The following is a 25,706-nucleotide window of genomic DNA, read 5'->3' as shown; positions in this document are numbered from 1 at the left end:
AAACAAGAAAGGTCTCAGGTACACAACCTAACCCTACACTTAAAGGAGCTGGAGAAAGAACAAGAAAGAAACCCTAAGCCCAGCAGGAGAAGAGAAATCATAAAGATCAGAGCAGAAATCAATGAAATAGAAACCAAAAAAACAATAGAACAAATCAACGAAACTAGGAGCTGGTTCTTTGAAAGAATTAATAAAATTGATAAACCCCTGGCCCGACTCATCAAAAAGAAAAGAGAAAGGACCCAAATAAATAAAATCATGAATGAAAGAGGAGAGATCACAACTAACACCAAAGAAATACAAACTATTATAAGAACATACTATGAGCAACTCTACGCCAATAAATTTGACAATCTGGAAGAAATGGATGCATTCCTAGAAACATATAAACTACCACAACTGAACCAGGAAGAAATAGAAAGCCTGAACAGACCCATAACCAGTAAGGAGATTGAAACAGTCATTAAAAATCTCCAAACAAACAAAAGCCCAGGGCCAGACGGCTTCCCGGGGGAATTCTACCAAACATTTAAAGAAGAACTAATTCCTATTCTCCTGAAACTGTTCCAAAAAATAGAAATGGAAGGAAAACTTCCAAACTCATTTTATGAGGCCAGCATCACCTTGATCCTAAAACCAGACAAGGATCCCACCAAAAAAGAGAGCTATAGACCGATATCCTTGATGAACACAGATGCGAAAATACTCAACAAAATACTAGCCAATAGGATTCAACAGTACATTAAAAAGATTATTCACCACGACCAAGTGGGATTTATTCCAGGGCTGCAAGGTTGGTTCAACATCCGCAAATCAGTCAATGTGATACAACACATCAATAAAAGAAAGAACAAGAACCATATGATTCTCTCAATAGATGCTGAAAAAGCATTTGATAAAGTACAGCATCCCTTCCTGATCAAAACTCTTCAAAGTGTAGGGATAGAGGGCACATACCTCAATATCATCAAAGCCATCTATGAAAAACCCACCGCAAATATCATTCTCAATGGAGAAAACCTGAAAGCTTTTCCGCTAAGGTCAGGAACACGGCAGGGATGTCCATTATCACCACTGCTATTCAACATAGTACTAGAGGTCCTAGCCTCAGCAATCAGACAACAAAAGGAAATTAAAGGCATCCAAATCGGCAAAGAAGAAGTCAAATTATCACTCTTCGCAGATGATATGATACTATATGTGGAAAACCCAAAAGACTCCACTCCAAAACTGCTAGAACTTATACAGGAATTCAGTAAAGTGTCAGGATATAAAATCAATGCACAGAAATCAGTTGCATTTCTCTACACCAACAGCAAGACAGAAGAAAGAGAAATTAAGGAGTCAATCCCGTTTACAATTGCACCCAAAACCATAAGATACCTAGGAATAAACCTAACCAAAGAGACACAGAATCTATACTCAGAAAACTATAAAGTAATCATGAAAGAAATTGAGGAAGACACAAAGAAATGGAAAAATGTTCCATGCTCCTGGATTGGAAGAATAAATATTGTGAAAATGTCTATGCTACCTAAAGCAATCTACACATTTAATGCAATTCCTATCAAAGTACCATCCACCTTTTTCAAAGAAATGGAACAAATAATGCTAAAATTTATATGGAACCAGAAAAGACCTCGAATAGCCAAAGGGATATTGAAAAAGAAAGCCAACGTTGGTGGCATCACAATTCCGGACTTCAAGCTCTATTACAAAGCTGTCGTCATCAAGACAGCATGGTACTGGCACAAAAACAGACACATAGATCAATGGAACAGAATAGAGAGCCCAGAAATAGACCCTCAACACTATGGTCAACTAATCTTCGACAAAGCAGGAAAGAATGTCCAATGGCAAAAAGACAGCCTCTTCAATAAATGGTGCTGGGAAAATTGGACAGCCACATGCAGAAAAATGAAATTGGACCATTTCCTTACACCACACACAAAAATAGACTCAAAATGGATGAAGGACCTCAATGTGCGAAAGGAATCCATCAAAATCCTTGAGGAGAACACAGGCAGCAACCTCTTTGACCTCAACCGCAGCAACATCTTCCTAGGAACAACGCAAAAGGCAACGGAAGCAAGGGCAAAAATGAACTATTGGGATTTCATCAAGATCAAAAGCTTTTGCACAGCAAAGGAAACAGTTAACAAAATCAAAAGACAACTGACAGAATGGGAGAAGATATTTGCAAACGACATATCAGATAAAGGACTAGTGTCCAGAATCTATAAAGAACTTAGCAAACTCAACACCCAAAGAACAAATAATCCAATCAAGAAATGGGCAGAGGACATGAACAGACATTTCTGCAAAGAAGACATCCAGATGGCCAACAGACACATGAAAAAGTGCTCCATATCACTCGGCATCAGGGAAATACAAATCAAAACCACAATGAGATATCACCTCACACCAGTCAGAATGGCTAAAATCAACAAGTCAGGAAATGACAGATGCTGGCGAGGATGCGGAGAAAGGGGAACCCTCCTACACTGTTGGTGGGAATGCAAGCTGGTGCAGCCACTCTGGAAAACAGCATGGATGTTCCTCAAAATGTTGAAAATAGAACTGCCCTATGACCCTGCAATTGCACTATTGGGTATTTACCCTAAGGATACAAACGTAGTGATCCAAAGGGGCACATGCACCCGAATGTTTATAGCAGCAATGTCCACAATAGCCAAACTATGGAAAGAACCTAGATGTCCATCAACAGATGAATGGATCAAGAAGATGTGGTATATATACACAATGGAATACTATGCAGCCATCAAAAGAAATGAAATCTTGCCATTTGCGACAACATGGATGGAACTAGAGCGTATCATGCTTAGCGAAATAAGTCAAGCAGAGAAAGACAACTATCATATGATCTCCCTGATATGAGGAAGTGGTGATGCAACATGGGGGCTTAAGTGGGTAGGAGAAGAATCAATGAAACAAGATGGGATTGGGAGGGAGACAAACCATAAGTGACTTTTAATCTCACAAAACAAACTGAGGGTTGCTGGGGGGAGGGGGTTTGGGAGAAGGGGGTGGGATTATGGACATTGGGGAGGGTATGTGCTTTGGTGAGTGCTGTGAAGTGTGTAAACCTGGTGATTCACAGACCTGTACCCCTGGGGATAGTGTATTACGCCTCCATCAGAAAGGATGAATACCCAACTTTTGTAGCATCATGGACGGGACTGGAAGAGATTATGCTGAGTGAAATAAGTCAAGCAGAGAGAGTCAACTATCATATGGTTTCACTTATTTGTGGAGCATAACAAATAGCATGGAGGACATGGGGACTTAGAGTGGAGAAGGGAGTTGGGGTAAATTGGAAGGGGAGGTGAATCACGAGAGACTATGCACTCTGAAAAACAATCTGAGGGGTTTGAAGTGGCGGGGGGGTGGGAGGTTGGGGTACCAGGTGGTGGGTATTATAGAGGGCACGGATTGCATGGAGCACTGGGTGTGGTGAAAAAATAATGAATACTGTTTTTCTGAAAATAAATAAATTGAAAAAATTTTTTAAAAAGTAAATTAAAAATTAAAAAAAATTTAATCAAATTTTTAAATTTAAAACTAAATAACTTGCTACTAAACAATGAATGAGTCAACCAAGAAATCAAAGAGGAATTAAAAAATACATGAAGACAAATGAAAATGAAACACAATGGTCCAAAATCTTTGGGATGCATCAAAAGCTGTTCTAAGATGAAAGATTATATCAATACAGGCCTACCTCAATTAGCAAGAAATACCTCAGATAAACAACCTAACCTTACACCTAAAGGAGCTGGAAAAAGGACAAAACCAAAGCCAGCAGAAGGAAGGAAACAATAAAGGTTAGAGTAGAAATAAGTGAAATGGAGACTTAAAAACAATAGAACAGATTAATGAAACCAGGAGCTTGTTCTTTGAAAGGATCAAGAAGATTGATGAGCCTTTAGCCAAACTCAAAAAGAAAGAGCAAGAGTGAGAGTGAGAGAGGACATGGCAGTGAGTACACACAAATAAATACATTCAGAAATGAAGGAGGGGAGATACAACTCCACAAAATTACAAATGATTATAAGAAAATCTCATGAAAAATTATATGTGAACAAATTGGACAACGTAGAAGAAATGGATAAATCCTAGAAATAGAACCTCCCAAAACTGAATCAGGAAGACATAGAAAATTTGAACAGGCCAATTACTAGCATGAAATTGATTAAGTCATTGAAAATACTCCTGATAAAACTCCAGGACCAGGTGGATTCACAGATGAATTCCATTAAACATTTAAAGAACAGTTAATAACTATTCTTCCCAAGTTATTCCAAAAATAGAAGAGGAAGAAAAGCTTCCAAATTCCTTCTATGAGGCCACCATTACCCTGATACCAAAACCAGATAGACACTACAAAAAAGAATTACTGGCCAATATCACTGAAGACCATAGATCCAAAATCCTCAATATGCTAACAGACCAAATCCAACAATACATTAAAAAGAACTTGCCATCAAAACCAAGCAGGCTTTATTTCAAGGATGCAAGAGTGATTCAATATTTCAAGTCAATCAGTGTGATACAACACATCAACCAGAGAAAGGATGATACATATATGATCATTTCAATCAATGCAGAAAAGACACTCGACAAATATAGCATCCATTCATGATAAAAACTCAACAAAACAGGTTTAGATGAAATATCCCTCCATATAATAAAGGCCATATATGCAAACCCACAACTAATACTATATTTAATGGTGAAAGACTGGGAGAATTTCCCCTGTCAGGAACAAGAAAAGGATGTCTATTCTCACCACTTTTATTCACCATAGTGCTCAAAGTCCTAGCCATAGCAATCAGACAAGAAAAAGAAATAAAAGCCATCTAAATTGGTAAGGAGAAAGTTAGTCTCTATTTGCAGGTAATCCAATATTATATATAGAAAGCCTTAAAGACTATACCAAAAACTCCTAGAACTGATAAATGAAGTCATTAAAGTCCCAGAATACCAAATTAACATATAGAAATTTGTTGCATGTCTATGCACTAATAAAGTAGCAGGAAACTTAAGAAAACAATCCCATTTACAACTGCACCAAAGGGAGTAAAATACCTAGGAATAAGCTTAACCAAGGAGAAGGAAGAATATACTCTGAAAACTTTAAAACATTGATTAAAGTAGTTGAAGATGACACAAACAAAGGGAAAGATATTCCATGCTTGTGGTTTGGGAAAACAAATATTATTAAAATAGACATACTACCCAAAGCAATCTATACATTTAATGCAATCCCTATCAAAATATCAAAAGCATTTTTCATAGAACTAGAACAAAGAATCCTAAACCGTTGTATGGAACCACAAGAGAACTCAAATGACTTAAGCAATCTTGCAAAGAACAGCAAAGTGGAACATATTACAATCCCAGATTTCAAGATATACTACAAAGTTATAGTAATCACAACAGTATAGTACTGGCACGAAAACAGAGATATAGACAAAAGGAACATATTAGAGAGCCCAGAAATAAACCCAGGCTTTTGTGGTCAACTAATCTACAGCAAAGGAGACTAGAATATACAATGGGGAAAAAGATTGTCTCTTTAACAAATGATGTTGGGAAAACTGGACAGCTACATGAAAAGGAGGGAAACTGGGTCACTTTCTTACACCATACACACAAATAAACTTGCAGTAGATTAAAGACGTAAATGTGAGATCTCACCCATAAAAGCTATAGAAGAAAACATAGGCAGTAATTTCTTTGCCCTCAACCATAGCAACATTTTCCAGGATATATCTCCTAAGGTAAGGGAAACAAAAGCAAAATTAAATTATTGGGACAATAACAGAATAAAAAGCTTTTGCAAAATGAAGGAAGCAAACAAACAAAAAGACAATCTGCTAACTGTGAGAGGTTATTTGCAAATGACATATCTGTTAAAGGATTATCCAAAATATGTAAAAACAAATACAACTCAACATTAAAAACCAAAAAAAAAAATCCAATTTAAAAATGAGCAGATGAACAGACATTTCTCCAAAAAAGACCTACAGATGGCCAACAGACACATGAAAATATCCTCAACATCAGACATTATTAGGGAAATGTAAATCAAAACTACAATGGGATATCTTCTCACATCTGTCAGAATTGCTAAAATCAACAACACAAGAAATGACAGTTGTTAGCGAGGGTGGGGAGAAAAAGGAACCCTGAACATGATCGGTGACAATACCAACTGGTACAGTCGCTGTGGAAAACAGATGGAAGTTCTTCAAAAAATTAAAAATAGAATTACCATATGAACCAGTAATTTCACAACTGGGTATTTGAAAAACATGAATTCCAATGATATATGCATTGCTATATTCATTAAAGCATTATTCGCAGTAGCCAATTTATGAAAGCAGCCCAAGTGTTCATTGATAAATGGATGGCTAAAGAAGAGGTGGTATATATACATACAATGGAATATTATTCAGACATAAAAAATGAAATTTTGCCATTTGCAACAACATATACAGATCTAGAGAATATAATGTTGAGTAAAATAAGTCAGAGAAAGACAAATACTGTATGAGATCATTCATTTGTGGATGTTAAGAAGCAAAACAAACAGATAAGGAAATAAAAAGACAAAAATCAGACTCTTAGATATAGAGAACTAATTGACGGTTACCATAGGAGAAGTAGGTGGGCATAGGTAAAATAGGTGAAGAGGATTAAAGAGTACATTTAACATAATAAGCTCTGAGTAATGTATAAAATTGCTGAATCACTATATTGTACACCTGAAACTATTAAACACTGCACGTTAATTATACTAGAATTTTTTTTAAAAGAAGTTGTTCCTGTAGCAGTTATTGATAAGATACAAGGATATCCACATCTCACCACACCATAGCAGCTGCAAACTTTCCTAGGTTCCTTAAGCTCTTGGTATCCATTTATCCTTTGCATGGCTCAAGAGCTTCAGCACCTTTATAGATTTGTAAGAACAGAAGCCCATTGGGATTGGTCTTCAAAGGAAAGAGAAGCATTTGAAGAAGCCAAGGTGGCTGTTACACAGATCCAAGACTTAAGCGTTCATGTACAGGGGCAGCCACTTGACTGGATGGAGTCAGTTACCCAGAAGGGTTTCGATGGAATTTATGGCAATGGCAAGGGCACAAATGCATACTGTAAGGCTTCTGGTCACTGTTATGGAAAGGAACTGAAGCATGATAATGCATTTTAGAAAAACTGTGGGCTAATTACCATGCCTTACGGCAAGTAGAAGACATGACTAACAGGATCCCAGTGACCATTTGCACTCAGCATCCTATAGCAGCATGGCTAAAGGATACATTCCAAGAGCCCAAGTCAGATATTGCCCAAATCCAGACTGCAGCTAAATGGAATGCCTACTTGCAGCAACACAGTACCTTGACAAATAGCCCTCTTAGTGTGGAGCCACACTCCATTCTTGGCCTGTTGACTCATGTCACCTCTGAAGGAAAGCCATTAACTGAGGTTGCAAAGCCACCACAGTTGCCATTCTTTACAGTTACCAATCCCTGATCATGCCCGTAGAGTCAGCAAGGGTCAGCAAGGTGTGACCTCTGCACCTGGACAGCTACTGCCATCCAACCCTCAACTGAAACTATCTAATGGACTCTGGTGCCAGACATAGAAGTCAATGGGCTGAACTGCAAACAACATAAGCGCTTCATGAGCCCAATTCCATTGTTCTATGCACAGAATCTGGGAAATCTATAAGGGACCAACCATATCATTTCTTCAATGGAAGGCACAGGACTAGATGGTGACAGGGCACCCATGCTGGGGAATCAACATGTGGAACTCCAGTGCATACAAGGTATGAACACTACTGTTTACCATGTAGATGCACACACTGCACACACCCCACCTGGTAATCAACAGAACGATGAGTTGGGCCACATCTGCCTCCTAGAAGACTTGCCAAAAGAAGACAATGCCACCTAGCTATACAACACGGGAAATTGAGGACAACAGACCTTGTGGGCAGTTGTTAAGAACTGGGACTTACCACTGCACTACCAAGACACTGTAACCATCTACCAACAAAGCCCAACCTGTGCCCAGGAACGACCATGACCTTTGTCAAGAGACACAGACAGGTAGTGGGGAAGAAAACAGAGCACTCCATTCAGAGATAGCAGATTGACTGGTCCCCTGCCACTCTCTGATGGCTGACATTATGCTTTGACATGCATGGCACTTATTCAGGACTCCTGCAAGCCAACCCCACCAAGTATGCCACACAGAAGGCCACCATCTGTGGCCTGGAACAGCTGTGTGCTACATACAGGGTGCCCACTGATACTGACAGCAACCAAGGCTCCCATTTCACAGGACATAAAGTGCAAAGGGGGCCAAAGCTCAAGATGTCCATTGGCATCTTCATCTACCATGTAATCCCAGTACAGCTCAGTTGGCCTTTTGGAAACACCACCTGTCAACAGTTATACAGACATTAAATAAATATATACATTCCAATAGTGCCTATACTCTACTTGCTCAAGGACCCCTGATGTCACCCTTAGAATACAAGTAGACAGCATGCAGGAAGATGCTCTTTGCTGCATGTAGGGACACAAGATAACCTTTTACTGCCCTTGCCACAAGATCTATCTATAGCAGAACATGTAACTATGTAGTGCTAGAAATGACAAACAAGTGTACAGTGTTTTGGGTTTTCAGTCCTGTAGGATAGGGATAGAATAAGACCCAACCATCCCCCCCCATTTCTTCACCCCATTCCACTCAAAACAAAGAAGCACATGCACCCCAATAGGCCTCTCATGAAAAGGGATACTATCATAATGGCCCTACAGAGAATTATTATAACCCCACTATCCTTTCCAAGTTTGTCCTGCCATGTAGCAGAAAAGGAGCTAACAATTTGGTACAGTCAGTCTGGAGCTAGACTGAGGCCAGGGGTGGGGTTATCCAGGAACACCCACCCCTCCTGATTCTATTAGTCAGTTGTCACTAGCCTTTTCTGGTGCCTACTCAGCATCTTACTTTTTGCCCTTAGATTCTGCACAGGAAACCCATTTACCTAATGGACCCTGACCACAGCTTCTTATAGAAAAAGACCAATTACTGGGTGTGTAGTGAACTCCCCCTATCAGCGACCATGGGCCTCCTTTGACAAATTCAAGCTGCCCTCCAAAGCACTTGGGAATGCTTTTATACGTGGTATAACACTATCTTTCCCCTACTTGGATGGACCCATATTCACTAGGTATCCAGGCTCCCTACCCAGGAAGACACAAAGAGCAAAATTTTTCCCTTGATATGGGAACAGTTAAATAAGATTCTACCTATAGAATAGGTATGGGATGGCTTTTGGGATGATTAAATGGGTTTTTTGGGGTGATTAAATGCAACATTGGTTCAAATCATGGGAATGGCCCCATTTGCATAGAGAGGCACAACAGGACCACAGATGCTACAGGTCATAATGTAGGATGGATCCCCACACAACAATGCAGTTACACTTTACTCATCATTGCTGGTACCTGACTATGGAAACAAGCATCCATTCCTGTTGGTGCCTTCCCCTCTCTGTGGGGATGGCTTTGGGCATGTGGTACTCATGGCAGGCCCTACTTACCCTATAACTAGACTAAGTGCTGAATCTGGGGTGCCCCTACCTGCCAGGCCACATACTCACCCACTTATAGGAGAAGCCTACCAACTGGGAGGTGGTCAGGGCCTGACATAGAACCAACAGAACATCTTGGTGTTTCCAACCCCTGTCCATTCTCTCCCCTTCTGTGGCTGACCACTGACGTAGAATGCAGGTATAAGCTTTAGCCAAACACATGACTACCACCTTTAATTCCACCCATAAGGCAGTCACCCTCCTCACTGGAGAGTTTCCAAATGAGACAAGCAGTTCTGCAAAATAGAATCGCCCCTGGCATGTGCTGTCATCAAGACGGACTGCTGCATGCATGTACCAGTCACTTCAAGAAACTTTAATTATGGGTCTCATTTTGGACTTAGTCAAGGGAATATGGGAAACCTGAGGTTTATTTAGGTACTCACTAGACTTAACTTTAAAGAGGCAGGTTTTGATAGTTTCAGGAGAGGAGGAATGGGGATGGATTAGGAGGAAAATGCAAGTTCTATAGAGAGAATAGAGGAAAGTGACACCAGAGTTGGGGCCTGAGCACAAGGTGACTTCTACTGTCTGCAACCAAGGGGTGGCTGGCCCAGGGAATGGGGTGAGGCCTCAGAAGCCATTTTGACCCCTTTCAATTGCTTGTTTGCCTCAATTAATTTAGAAATATTATACACAAGTAATGAATCATTGAACACTACAACAAAAACTTATGATGTACTATATGTTGGCTAAGTGAATATAATGAAATTTTTTGAAAAATAAAGAAATAGTATTTCACAAAGAGGCAAACAGAATCCTGAAAACATCTGAAAGCCTTAAGGTACCATTTAAAGGAGGTATCTCATTCAGTTTTTTGTTTGTTTGTTTGTTTTGGAGCCATGACTTTCTAACTTAATTTTGAGTAAAACAAGTTTGGGGATATTAAAATTTCTTATAAGGCCACTTAAGTTATAAATTATTTTTGGTCAGGTCAGTACACTTAGTGATAAATTACATGTGAAGGGACCATAGTTTGAAAATATAAAACCAACAGAGTGCCCATAGTGGTGAAGGAGGAAAAGAGGAGGCAGCCCTCAGAGCGTTTTGATGACCGGCATCCCATTTCTTAGAGGTTTTTCTTTAGAGCAAAGAGATAAACTCTTAAACAGCAGTGTCAGTAGGAGCAGCATGGTTCTAGAAGGAATCCGGCCAAAAGCCAGCAAAGTTCCAGTAGTAAAATGTGGTTCCAAAAAGGAGTCAGACCAAAGGATAGCACAGTTCAGTAGGAGCAATCTGATCCCAAACAGGAGTCAGACTAAAGGCTTGTGTAATTCCAACAGGCACAGTTCCTCATGGAATGGTCCAGTCCCCAAAGGGGGTCAGACCAAAGGCCAACACAGTTCAAATGCACAGTTCCAACAGGGAGAGTCTGGTTCTGAAAAAGAGTTGGACCAAAGGCCAAATGAGTACTTTCAAATAAAAAAACACAAATACAAAACACAAGACCTTGAAACAGATCCTGAATAAAGTCTGAAGAGCTTGAACACAAAGTGTAAAGCTCAAAATCCAGGAGAAAACTTACCCTCAAACCCCAGGGTGGGCAAGAAAGCAGTGAGCACAATTGGCTCTGTGGGTACCAGCACCTCTTTGGTCACCAGCCTCAGAGCTGTTGGGGGTCTTCTCTGAATCCCATTTCTGATCACCAAGTAATGTTAACCTTAAAAATAGAACTGCCATCAGGGAAATACAAATCAAAACCACAATGAGATACCACCTCACACCAGTCACAATGGCTAAAATTAACAACTCAGGAAACAACAGATGTTAGCAAAGATGTGGAGAAAGGGAAACCTTCTTATGCTGGTGGTGGGAATGGAAACTGGTGCAGCCACTCTGGAAAAGAGTATGGATGTTCCCCCAAAAGTTAAAAATACAACTACCCTACGACCCAATAATTACACTATTAGGTATCTAACCAAAAGATGCAAATACAGTGATTCAAAGAAGCACATGCACCCCAATGATTATAGCAGCAATGTCCACAATAGCTAAACTATGGAAAGGGTCCACATATCCATCAACAGATGAATGGATAAAGAAGATGTGGTGTATATATACAATGGAATGATATTCAGCCATCAAAAAGAATGAAATATTGCTATTGCAATGACGTGGATGGAACTAGAGGGTATTATGCTAGGCAAAATAAGTCAGAGAAAGGCAAATATAGGAGTTCACTCATATGTGGAATTTAAGAAACAAAACAGATGAACATAGGGGAAGGGAAGGAAAAATCAGATGAAAACAGAGGGGGTGACAAACCATAAGAAACTCACAACTCTAGGAAACAAACTCAGGGTTACTGGAGGGTTGGTGCGGGGCGATGGGGTAAGTGGGTGATGGTCATGAAGGAGGGCCCTTGATGGAATGAGTACTTGATGTTATACGCAACTGATGAATCACTGAACTCTACCTCTGAAACTAATAATACAGTATATGTTAATTAAATTGAATTCAAATGTAAAAATATTTTAAAAAATAAAAATAATAAAACTGCCAGTTATTTTACCAGCAAAAATGAGTTTATTCAGGAATTGGCTCTGTGGGTACTGGCACCTGTTTGTTTGCTCACCAGCCTCAGAGCTGTTGGGGGTCTTCTCTGGATCCCATTTTTTTTTTTTTGGATCCCATTTTTGATCACTAAGTAAAAATAAACTTAAATTTAAAAATATTTTAAAAGAAAAAATATAAAATTACCAGTTATTTTACCAGCAAAAATGGATTCATTTGGGAAGAGCAGAGAATTGCAATCCAGGACAAGCAAGCTATGGCAAAACCACAAAGGAGAGAAACACTCTTTTATAGAGGAAAGGGGGAAGTTGGAAGGGGTTGTTATAAACTAAAAGTAAACCATAAACTGGTCGGTGGTAAACAGTAAAAGTAAGAGAGTAAATTGGGAGGCTTAAGTATAGTGGTTCTTCATTGGTTGAGTTGTGACAATTTCTCTTGGCTGGGCTGTGTTAGTATTGATTTGCAGTCTCTTTCTGTTGGATGTGCAACTGACTGCAAGTGTTAGGGTATGAGAGCTCCCCTTGCCAAACTTCACAAGTCTTTTTTAGTGAGATTTCCTTTATTAATTTTCACAATGTAAAAAATGTTATTTTTTTAAGGCAGCTGCCTTCTGCTCGGGTCATGGTCCCAGCGTCCTGGGATCGAGTCCCACATCGGGCTCCTTGCTCGGAGGGGAGCCTGCTTCTCCCTCTGCCTCTGCCTGCCATTCTGTCTGCCTGTGCTCGCTCTCTCATCCTCTCTCTCTCTCTGATAAATAAATAAAATCTTTAAAAAAAAAAAAACTTTCAGTGAACTGCAGAATTGCAAATAGAAGAAACTTCCTTAATCTGACAAGCACCATTTACAAAAAGCCATAGCCATTGCTACAGTTAATGGCAATCTTGATGGTGAAAGACTGACTTTTTTCTCCAGTGATTAGGAATTTAGGCTGTCAGTTCACACTTTCTTCTATTCAAAGTTGTATTGGAGGCCCTAGACAGTGCAATAAGGCAAGGAAAGGAAGTAACAGAAATAAAGATTAGAAAGAAAGAACACTCCCCCTATTTGCCAATGATATGCTTGTTCTACCAAGAATATCCCAAGGAATCTGCATAAAAGTTAATGGAACTAAAATGTAAATTTAAAAAAGTTACCAAGTAAAGGCCAATATATAAAATTCAATTATATTTCTATAGATGAGCAATAAAACATTGAAAAATAGAAATGTAAGCAACTGTACCATTTATATTAGCACCAAAGCCCATGAAATACTTTGGTATAAATTAACAAAATATATGCAAGATTTGCATGCTGAAAATTATAAAACATGATGAAAGAAAAGAAAACATGGTCCAAATAAGAAATGTATCATGTTCATAGATTAGAAATTTCAATATCGATGTTAATTTTCCACATACCAATTTATACATTCAACAAAATCTTTTAAAAAATCACAGTATTATTTTTTATAGATATTGACAACCTGATTCTAAAATTTGTATGGAAAGGCAGAGTAATGCCACTACGTGATTTGAGCATTTACTCTAATGTTAAATAGGACAATGTGGTATTAAGGAAAGAACAGACACACAGAAGAGTAGAACAAAAGAGAGATCAGAAATAGACCCCTATAGATATATATGGGCAACTGATTTCAACAAAAATGCAAAGGCAATTCTATGGACAAAAGAGAATCTTACAAGAAACCATAGTGGAGTTACTGGACATACATTTTCACAAAGAATGCTCTTCAACCTGTATCACACAACGTACACAAAAATTAACTCAAAATGGATCCATATAGCTAAATGTAAAACCTGAAACTGTGAAACTTCTAGAAGAAAGCAGAAAATATTTGTCACCTTGGATTATGAAAAGATTTCTTAGATTGAACACCAAAGCCCTACCATGAGAAAAAATTAGATTTCCTCAAAATTTAAAATTTCCACTGTGCAAAAGACACTATTTAAAAAAAAAAAAACGAAAAGACAAACTACAGATTGGGAGAAAATACTTGTAAAAGATTCATCTGATAAAAAAACTTGTATAGGAAGATGTGGTCCATATACACAATGGAGTATTATGCCTCCATCAGAAAGGATGAATACCCAACTTTTGTAGCAACATGGACGGGACTGGAAGAGATTATGCTGAGTGAAATAAGTCAAGCAGAGAGAGTCAATTATCATATGGTTTCACTTATTTGTGGAGCATAACAAATATCATGGAGGACAAGGGGTGCTAGAGAGGAGAAGGGAGTTGGGGTAAATTGGAAGGGGAGGTGAATCATGAGAGACTATGGACTCTGAAAAACAATCTGAGGGGTTTGAAGTTGCGGGGGTTGGGAGGTTGGGGTACCAGGTGGTGGGTATTATAGAGGGCACGGATTGCATGGAGCACTGGGTGTGGTGAAAAAATAATGAATACTGTTTTTCTGAAAATAAATAAATTGAAAAAATTTAAAAAAAAACTTGTATTCAGCATATATCAAGATCTCTCAAAACTCAACAATAAGGGAAAAAATTTAAAAACAGGCAAGATGAGACTGATGGGGCACAATCAGGGTGGTATTACTTAAAAATAAAATCTAAAAAAGAAAAAGCATTTAAAAATTTAAAAATTTACTCCAAATTCTGGAAAATATTAACAATATAACAACTTACAGAATAATAGCTATAGGAGACCAGAGGGAAAATTGATTAAAACTACCCAACTTTTGTTGGGTCCCACTTGCTCATAGAAAAAATCCACAAAATATATTCTGGGTACCAAAATATATCCAGAAGAAAAATGAGGAAGGAACACAACTAAGGAATAAGTAGCATTCTGAAACCCTCTGTTAAGAAAACTTTACTCTAAAATTATTATCTATTAAAAATATTTTCACATTTTTAAACTAGAAGAACATTTATTTGTGAAACTTTAGAAATATTTTTTCCAAACATGGTACTCATCTGCAAATTCAATTTGAGTCATTATTGTATACTTCCCCTCTCAAACATTTTGATACCTTTTCAGATTTTCTCTTTGCCTCTGTTCAAGATCTACCTTTACAAAAATAAGAGATCCACTGATGGCTCCCTTCCTCCAAACTTCAAACTGACTTACTCATTTGAATTGAGAAAGAGACTGTCTTCAGTATCTTCATCATGGAACCTGGAGAGTCGTTCCATTATACTATAACCGCCAACAAATGCAAAAACATGTCATTAGAGATTTGCTACATGTAACAGCAATGTGATAATTTATTTAAACAAAAACAATTCCTTGAATCTAAAGGATATGGTAAACATGACTTAGCTCACTGGACGACCTAAATATTTAGAAAAAATTTTAGACTTGTTGTCCAGAAAACTCTGTATTCTCATGGGTATTTCCAAGATCAAATTTTGTGAATCTCTCTAGCGTTCCCTCCCCCACCTCCCTCCTTCTATTCTCCCTCCTCCCACCCTTCTCCCTTCTCTATTTTTCCTCCCCGCCCCCACACCCTCAGTCTATCTCCTATCTCGGTCTTCTGCCTGTCTTCCTCTGTGTCCCTCTTTCTTCGGCTCTCTATGTAGAGAGATCAATGTATATATAGCACTGACCCAAATAAATGACATCAGTAGTCTTTCATGCACCATCATTGAAAGTTTAAATATATTAAAGTGTAGTCAAATACTTCTGGTGTCACTTTATTCAGGTCAGTATGAAGAATTAAAACTGTACATGGAACCAAGTGACTTCAGAGACTTACTTTTTTTAGGTTGAAATTAGATACATTTGCTCTACAATATATAAACTGACTGAACTCTTAAAAATATGTCAATTAGTTATTTAGAACCTCAGTCCCTCTACCACCTTCTACTCTTCAAATATCATGGATATCTTTTCCCTGGATAGGATTTAAATAACTTTTGGAGACAAGGACTTCATAACTAATTAGATCTCAAAAACTTTAGTATCCCCCTTCCTCTCCCTTTACATATTTATATTTCACCTTTCATTGGTGGCTACTTTTTTCAACACACTAAAATCAGAGCTATGGGATTAAAAATACACATAGGAAGACTCCATGTCTTTCTACAGTGATTTTTAAACACAAATTAGTTACAATTACTCTACAATTTATAATGTAGTTGACCCAAAAAAATTACATCTTCATCAGCTCACTGAAGCCTAGTATTATATAATTTTTCCTTGGAAATGAACTTTGTTTGTAATGAAAACCTTAGCTCTGTGGAAAAAATTAATAAATCAGGTTTATGTACACTTCTTTTAATTACCAATACCATTTTGTGATTAAATTTGCTTCAAATTCAGCTGAGTTTGTAGATACTCACTTTGCTTGCCCTTGTAATTTTCTGCCTTCTCAAGTCCCTAAACCACCTATTAACCCATCCTAGAAGCCTTTCCTGCACCTCAGAAAGGGTCAGGTAACTGCCAACCTGCCTTCAGTGTGATGGTAAGTTTAGGGCACCAGACTCACATGTTGACAGCACTCTGGGAGGTCAGAGATACATCCAGCGTCTGCTAGCTCCATTTTTTTTTTTTCTGCTGAGGGGTCCTATGCTCCCTATCCACCACTAAGTCCTCCTTGCTCCAAATTCAATTCTGTCTTCTCTTGGCCCACATACTTAGGGAGTACATTGAATCTCATACTTGGGCAATCTGGTACTTTCCTAAGTGTTTTGGATGCTATTAAAGGTAACAGACTATTTCCTTTTATGATCTGTTCTTTTTCCCCCAGAAAAGATGCAAAAGAGAAAGAAAGTTACATACTGAAAGTTGCAAAGACTTTAGATAAAGTACCAAAGAAACTCATTGCCATGAATACTTTCCTTAATTCCACAAATCTCAGTATCTCCCTTCCTCTATCTCCATATGTTTATATCTCACCTTTCATCAAAGGGGCAACACAAATTAGCTTTTTCACCTGAATCTGGTCATTGCTAAAGAATTAAAAATGCATATTTTAAGACTTTTCATGCCTCTCTAGACTTGTTTATAGATGAAAATTATCTATACTATGTTACAATTTGCAGTCTAGTTGACCTAAAAGTTAACCTAACTGGTCATTTGAAACTTGGCATTTAATATCTCCCTACAAATAAGGCTTTCTATGCTTATAATTAGAATCCTAGTCCTGTGGGAAAAACCTTAATGAATCAAATTTGTGTACATTTCTTTACTCCTGAACCTTCTCCCTGCTCCAAAATAGCTTTTTCTGCTCTCTTGTTCCATTATAGTAGAGCCTTACACATGGAGCATTAGGATAGTTTCCTAGGAGTTTTGGTGGCCACTAACTGAGGGGGAGAAAAATACAAGGAATAAGATGCATCCCTCTTATGGCCTGTTCCTCTTTTATTAAATTCCACTCAAACTGGATAGAAAGTTACAAATGGTGTCCAAGACTCTAAAGTTCATGGATCCTCCTGCAAATCAATCTCCCAAATCTCAATCTTTCTCCCCTGCCCCATACTTGTATTTACATGTGGATAGTTTTGTTCATATCTCACATTTCCTTGGAGATTCCATCAGAAGTTCCCGATGTAAATTCACTCATGGTAGTAGTACTAAGGGATGAAAAAGGGACACAGTCAGACTACATGATTTTCTAAATTAAATATTTTGGTTCAAATTTTAACATTACTCTCTAACTTGCAAAATAATTGACTCTTTACAAATTTACACATCAATCAGTTATATGAAACTTGATATGTCATTTCCCCCAGAAATGAGACTTTATATGTTCATAATGAATACCTCATACTTGTCAAAAAAAAAAACAACAACTAATGACTAAAAGTTTAAATATAGTTCTTTACTACTGGATCTGACCTAGTGTACAACATCCTCTCATAGTGGGACTTATTCATTTACCTCAGTGTAGATATACATTTCTATTGATTAACCTAAATACCTAAAGGCCCTCTAGTCCATCTGTGCTCTTTAGGAACTATGAATGTCTTTCCTAACCTTCAGATGGTATCTTAGACACCACAGGTCTTAGTCAATGATTCTATCCAATGTAATGATAGGTCCAGCCTTGGGGAACCAGTTGCACATGCTGGCAAACACAAACAGATCTGGTCTATTAGTTCAAATCTTTTCTGCTAAAGAATTCTCTTCATCCTTCCAACACAAACCATTTACTGCTTATACTTTAATATTACCCTCCTTCCCAAAAAGATATTTTTCTTCCCTAACCCACTCCAGTACAGCAACAGAAACAGTCAATTTTAGTTTCCTATCAGTTTCGCTGTTAGTATTAAGGGTGAAGCCTAGAAGAAAGTAAATGATTGTATGACCTGTTCATCCTTTTTTACAGATCCCTTCAAAATAAAAGGAATATTATATATAGTGGCTTACCATAAGAAGATGTTACAAAGAGTATCACAGGATCTCTGTATTCCTATGTGTGAGCCTGAGACCAAACATCCCAAATCTCAGTGTGTGTGTGTGTGTGTGTGTGTGTGTGTGTGTGCGTGTGTGTGTATTTCTGTGTGTAGAGATACATATTTATGTATGTATTCAAAATAGCTCACATCACTTCGGAGAGTCCTTCAGTAGATGGGGCTGTCCATTCACTCTGGCCAGGACTAAAGGATTAAAAACAGACACGGTAAGACATCACATGACTTCCAGACTTACTTTCTTAGTTGAACTTATAAACTACTGACACTTAGAAAGTTCACGTGCAAATCAATTATTTGAAACCTAATATCTCATTTGCCCTAGAAATGAAGACTTACAAGTTTGTAATAAGTATTATGGACCTGCTAGGTCCATAAAATACAGATAACACAAGGATCAAGTACAGATCTTAACTACTGAGTCTAGCCAGTGTGGAACAGCCTATTACGGTGGAACCAATCTCAAATTCACCCTCAATTTGCAGGTATACCTTATTTCCCATCTAATTTCCTGCTTCTCCAGGCCCTCCCCTCCCAAGCTTGCCTTCCCTGCCCTCAGATGGTGTCAAGAAACTGGCAGGTCTGGAACAGGGGCTCTTTCCACGTGACTGTGGCTTTGGGACAGTGGCTTCACATGGTGGCAAAGCTCTGGAGGGTGAAGGATCCAGATTTCATTAGCTCCTTTCTTTCTGCGAGGGCTCCTCTGCCCCCTGCCTACTGCTACCTCCTCCTGTCTTTAATAGCATTCTGTCCCTTCTTCACCCAATCAACTAGTCGCATACACAGGCATTCTGGAAATCTCTGAAAGGTTTTGCTTGGTAGTCACCAGGCAGAAGAAGGATCCTCCTAGGACCTGTTCTTCTTTAACGCAACTGGAACCAAAAAGGATACTACATTGAATGTAGTATTCATTGGTGCTACATTGAAAAGATTCAGAAAGAGTCAAAGACACTGTATTGTTACAGATGTTCTTAAGAATAACCATGAGAGACTGTAGACTCTGAGAAACAAACTGAGGGTTTTGGAGGGGAGCGGGATGGGGGGCTAGGTGAGCCTGGTGCTGGGTATTAGGAGTGCACGTAATGCAAGGAACACTGGATGTGGTGCATAAACAATGAATCTTGGAACACTGAAAAGAAACAAGATGAAATGGGGAAAAAAAGATTATATTAGGAAACTTCATATTTTTCTTTTTTAATTTACATTCAATTTAATTAACATATACTGTATTTTTAGTTTCAGAGGAAGAATTCAGTGATTCATCAGTTGCATACAACACCCAGTCCTCATTACCTTGAGTGCCTTTCTTAATGCCCATCACCCAGCTACCCCATCCCCCACCGACCTCCCCTTCAGCTAACCAGTTTGTTCCCTATAGTTGAGAGTCGCCTATGGTTTCTATCACTGTTTTCCTCTTTTCCTTCCCTTCCCCCATGCTCATCTGTTTTGTTTCTTCAATTCGACATGAGTGAAATCGGATGGTATTTGTCCTTCTCTGACTGACTTATTTCACTGGGTAAAATATCCGTTAAGTTCCATCCACGTCATGGCAAATGGCAGAATTTCATTCTTTTTGATGGTTGAGTATATATACGCCACATCTTCTTTACTCACTCATCCGTTCATAGACGTCTCGCGTCTTTCCATAGTTTGGCTATTGTGGACACATCGCTGCTAGGAACAAAAGGGTGCATGTATCCCTTCATATCACTATGTTTGTATTCTTTGAATGAATATCTACTAGTGCAATTGCTGGGTTATAGGGTAGCTCTATGCTTTTTAACTTTCTGAGGAACCTCCCTACTCTTTCCCAGAGCGGCTGACCGGTTTGCATTATTCCACCAACAGCATTCGAGGGTTCCCCTACTCTACCACCTCACCAACATCTGTTGTTCCCTAAGTTGTTAAATTGTAGCCCTTTCCGCTAGTATGAAATGGTCAGTCCTTGTGGTTTTGATTTGCATTTCTCTGAGGCTGAGTGATGTTCAGCATTTTTTCCATGTGTCTATTGGCTATCCGTATGTCTTCTCTGGAAAAATGTCTGTTCATGGCTTCTGCCCATTTCTTGACATCATGTTTTGGGTTTTGGGGTGTTAAGTTGGTAAGTTCTTCATAGATTTTGGGTACTAGCCCTTTATCTGATAATGTATTTGCAAGTATCTTGTCCCATTCTTTAGGTTGCCCTTTAGCTTTTTAGATGGTTTCCTTTGTTGTACAAAAGCCTTTTATCTTGGTGAAGCCCCAAAAGTTCTTTTTTGCCTTTGTTTCCCTGCCTTTGGGATGTGTCTAGCAAGAAGTTGCTGTGGCCAAGGTCAAAGAGGTTGCTGCCTCTCTTCTCCTCTAGGATTTTGATGAATTCCTATTGCTTGTATATGTGTCTTTGTGAGTCTGTGTTGATACAAGTATATAAGTACATATGTGCATATATGTCCATATAAATATATATTAATCTTTATTCACTTATAGCTCACAATTTGCTGGTGATTTCCTCATCCATGTCCTGTTTCAATTCAGTCACGGAAGTGCTAAAGGATTAAAGAGGCACATAGTCAGACACCACATGTCATGCTAGACTGACTTTTTCCCACATTTAAATAGCTACAGCTGCTCTCTAAGTATGAACTGGTCAATCTTTAAAAATTCATGCATATATCATCTAATTTAACCTGGTAGGTCACTTTTTATTAGAAATGAGGCTTTATTTAAGAGGCTAAGGACTATGTAGGGCCTACAGATAAACAATGTATCAATCTGTAAGAAGTTCTATACTGTCACCCTAATCCCAGTGTGTAACAGCCTTTTCTGGTAGAATTTATTTCAAATTCAGCTGCAGTTGAGAGGTACAGATCTATTTGACCCCAATTCGTTTCATGACCCTCAATTGCCTTCATCGCCTGCTTACTCTTCATGCTTCCTGGTTGCCTTTCTTACCCCTCAGGCAGGGTCAGTGGCTAAAGACCCGAGGCAGAGGTTCCTTCCAGTTTGGTGGTAGGTTTAGAGCACCAGCCTCACATGGGGGGCCGAGCTCTGGAGGGTGAGGGACAAATCCAGGATCCATTAGCTGCATCCTCTCTGCTAACTCCTCTTTCCTCCAAATAAATTTTCCTCCTCCCTTTCCTACTCTAGTAGACTCTTATCCACAATCGTCAATGGTGGACAAATATGAACAAAACCAGGAATCAAAAAGACTCTCTCTAGAGCCTGTTCATCCTTTTTCCACCTACCTTCAAAAGACAAAGAATATTACATAGAGTGCCTTACCAAGAGAAGACATTACAAAGAGTATCACAGGATCTCTGTATTCCTATGTGTGAGCCTGAGAGCAAACATCCCAAATCTCAGTGTGTGCGTGTGTGTGTGTGTGTGTGTGTGTGTGTGTGTGTGTAGAGATACTTATTTATGTATGTATTCATCATAGCTCACATCACTTCGCAGAGTCCTTCGGTAGATGGGGCTGTCCGTTCACTCTGGCCAGGGCTAAAGGATTAAAAACAGACTCAGTAAGACATCACATGACTTCCAGACTTACTTACTTAGTTGAACTTATAAACTCACTGACACTTAGAAACTTCACGTTCAAATCAATTATTTGAAACCTAAAATCTCGTTTGCCCTAGAAATGAAGACTTACGTGTTTGTAATAAGCATTATGGACCTAGCAAAAATACAGATGACTCCAGGATCAAGTACAGATCTTAACTACTGAGCCTGGCCAGTGTGGAACAGCCTATTATGGTGGAACTGATCTCAAATTCACCCTCAATTTGCAGGTATACCTCCTTCTTTCCCATCTAATTTCCTGCTTCTCCAGTCCCTCCTTCACCGCCTTTCACCTCTCAAGCTTGCCTTCCCTGCCCTCAAACGGTGTCAAGAAACTGGCAGGTCTGGAACAGGGGCTCCCTCCATGTGACTGTGACTTTGGGACAGTGGCTTCACATGTTGGCAAAGCTCTGGAGGGTGAAGGATCCAGGTTTCATTAGCTCCTTTCTTCTGCTGAGGGCTCCTCTGCCCCCTGCCTACTGCTACCTCCTCCTGTCTTTAATAGCATTCTGTCCCTTCTTCACCCAATCAAGTAAGTCTCATACACAGGCATTCTGGAAATCTCTGAAAGGTTTTGCTTGGTAGTCACCAGGGGGAAGAAGGATCCTCCTAGGACCTGTTCTTCTTTAACACAACTGGAGCTAAAAAGGATTAACAGTGGCCTATAGGTGCTAGATTGGAAAGATTCAGAAAGAGTCAAAGACACTGTATTGTTTCAGATGTTCTTAAGAATAACCATGAGAGACTGTAGACTCTGAGAAACAAACTGAGGGTTTTAGAGGGGAGCAGGGTGGGGGGCTAGGTGAGCCAGGTGGTGGGTATTAAGAGGGCATGTATTGCAAGGAACACTGGGTGTGGTGCATAAACAATGAATCTTGGAACACTGAAAAGAAACAAGATGAAATGGGGGAAAAAGTATATATTAGGAAACTTCATCTATTTCTTTTTTTATTTACATTCAATTTAATTAACATATACTGTATTTTTAGTTTCAGAGGAAGAATTCAGTGATTCATCAGTTGCATACAACACCCAGTTCTCATTACCTTGAGTGCCTTTCTTAATGCCCATCACCCAGTTACCCCATCCCCCACCAAACTCCCCCTTCAGCAACCCAGTTTGTTCCCCTAGTTGAGAGTCTCCTATGGTTTGTCTCACTGTTTTCCTCTTTTCCTTCCCTTCCCCCATGCTCATCTGTTTTGTTTCTTCAATTCCATATGAGTGAAACCGGATGGTATTTGTCCTTCTCTGACTGACTTATTTCAGTGGGTAAAATATCCGTTAAGTTCCATCCACGTCATTGCAAATGGCAGGATTTCATTCCTTTTGATGGTTGAGTATACATATGCCACATCTTCTTTACTCACTCATCTGTTCATAGACGTCTCGCGTCTTTCCATAGTTTGGCTATTGTGGACACATCGCTGCTAGGAACATTAGGGTGCCTGTATCCCTTCATATCACTATGTTTGTATTCTTTGAATGAATATCTACTAGTGCAATTGCTGGGTTATAGGGTAGCTCTATGCTTTTTAACTTTCTGAAGAACCTCCCTACTCTTTTCCAGAGCGGCTGACCGGTTTGCATTATTCCACCAACAGCATTCGAGGGTTCCCCTTTCCCTAACACCTCACCAACATCTGTTGTTCCCTGAATTGTTAAATTGTAGCCCTTGCCACTGGTATGAAATGGTCTCTCCTTGTGGTTTTGATTTGCATTTTTCTGAGGCTGAGTGATGTTCAGCATTTTTTCCATGTGTCTATTGGCCATCCGTATGTCTTCTCTGGAGAAATGTCTGTTCATGGCTTCTGCCATTTCTTGACATCATGTTTTGGGTTTTGGGGTGTTAAGTTTAAGTTCTTGATAGATTTTGGATACTAGCCCTTTATCTGATAAGGTATTTGCAAGTATCTTCTCCCTTTCTGTAGGTTGCCCTGTAGCTTTTTTGATGGTTTCCTTTGTTATACAAAAGCCTTTTATCGTGGTGAGGCCCCAAAAGTTCATTTTTTCCTATGTTTCCCTGGCTTTTGGGGATGTGTCTAGCAAGAAGTTGCTGTGGCCAAGGTCAAAAAGGTTGCTGCCTCTCTTGTTCTCTAGGATTTTGATGAATTCCTATTGCTTGTGTATGTGTCTTTGTGAGTCTGTGTTGATACAAGTATATAAGTACATATGTGCATATATGTCCATATAAATATATATTAATCTTTATTCATTTATAGCTCACAATTTGCTGGTGATTTCCTCATCCATGTCCAGTTTCAATTCAGTCACGGAAGTGCTAAAGGATTAAAGAGGCACATAGTCAGACACCACATGTCATGCTAGACTGACTTTTTCCCCCCATTTAAATAGCTGCAACTGCTCTCTACGTATGAACTGGTCAATCTTTAAAAATTCATGCATATATCATCTAATTTAACCTGGTAGGTCACTTCTCATTAGAAATGAGGCTTTATTTAAGAGGCTAAGGACTATGTTAGGCCTACAGATAAACAATGTATCAATCTGTAAGAAGTTCTATACTGTCACCCTAATCCCAGTGTGTAACAGCCTTTTCTGGTAGAATTTATTTCAAATTCAGCTGCAGTTGAGAGGTATGGATCTCTTTGACCCCAACTCATTTCATGACCCTCAATCCCTTCATCGCCTGCTTACTCTTCATGCTTCCTGGTTGCCTTTCCTACCCCTCAGGCAGGGTCAGTGGCTAAAGACCCGAGGCAGAGGTTTCTTCCAGTCTGGTGATAGGTTTAGAGCACTAGCCTCACATGGGGGCAGAGCTCTGGAGGGTGAGGGACAGATCCAGGATCCATTACCTGCATCCTTTCTGCTGACTCCTCCTTCCTCCAATAAATTTTCCTCCTCCCTTGCCCACTCTAGTAGCCTCTCATCTACAGTCGTCAAGGGTGGACAAATATAAACAAAAGCAGGAATCAGAAAGACTCTCTCTAGAGCCTGTTCATCCTTTTTTCACCTACCTTCAAAAGACAAAAAAAATTACAGAGTGCCCTACCAAGAGAAGATGTTACAGAGAGTATCACAGGATCTCTGTATTCCTATGTGTGAGCCTGAGAGCAAACATCCCAAATCTCAGTGTGTGTGTGTGTATTTGTGTGTGTAGAGATACTTATTTACATATGTATTCATCATAGCTCACATCACTTCGGAGAGTCCTTCGGTAGATGGGGCTGTCCGTTCACTCTGGCCAGGGCTAAAGGATTAAAAACAGACTCGGTAAGACATCACATGACTTCCAGACTTACTTACTTAGTTGAACTTATAAACTCACTGACACGTAGAAAGTTCATATGCAAATCAATTATTTGAAATCTAATATCTCGTTTGCCCTAGAAATGAAGATTTACATGTTTGTAATAAGTATTATGGACCTAGCAGAAACACAGATGACTCCAGGATCAAGTACAGATCTTAACTACTGAGCCTGGCCAGTGTGGAACAGCCTATTATGGTGGAACTGATCTCAAATTCACCCTCAATTTGCAGGTATACCTCCTTCTTTCCCATCTAATTTCCTGCTTCTCCAGTCCCTCCTTCACCGCCTTTCACCTCTCAAGCTTGCCTTCCCT

At 39.2% G+C, this 25,706-nt stretch overlaps 1 protein-coding gene across 1 annotated transcript in view; it reads right to left on the bottom strand.

Moving 5' to 3' along the window:
• Positions 1-25,706, bottom strand: part of LOC116574089 (phosphatidylinositol 3,4,5-trisphosphate 3-phosphatase TPTE2-like) — a 772,466-nt gene that overhangs the window by 734,057 nt on the left and 12,703 nt on the right. Inside the window, 7 exon segments of the mRNA XM_032314613.1 lie at positions 15,296-15,364; positions 17,686-17,742; positions 18,715-18,768; positions 21,054-21,107; positions 22,006-22,059; positions 24,347-24,400; positions 25,277-25,330. Coding sequence (XP_032170504.1) covers positions 15,296-15,364; positions 17,686-17,742; positions 18,715-18,768; positions 21,054-21,107; positions 22,006-22,059; positions 24,347-24,400; positions 25,277-25,330 — 396 coding nt within the window.

The sequence above is a fragment of the Mustela erminea genome, chromosome 15 (genome assembly GCF_009829155.1).
Source record: "Mustela erminea isolate mMusErm1 chromosome 15, mMusErm1.Pri, whole genome shotgun sequence".
NCBI lineage: Eukaryota > Metazoa > Chordata > Mammalia > Carnivora > Mustelidae > Mustela > Mustela erminea.
Note: the sequence above shows the minus strand (reverse complement) of the source record. Positions and strands in the feature narration are given on the sequence as shown.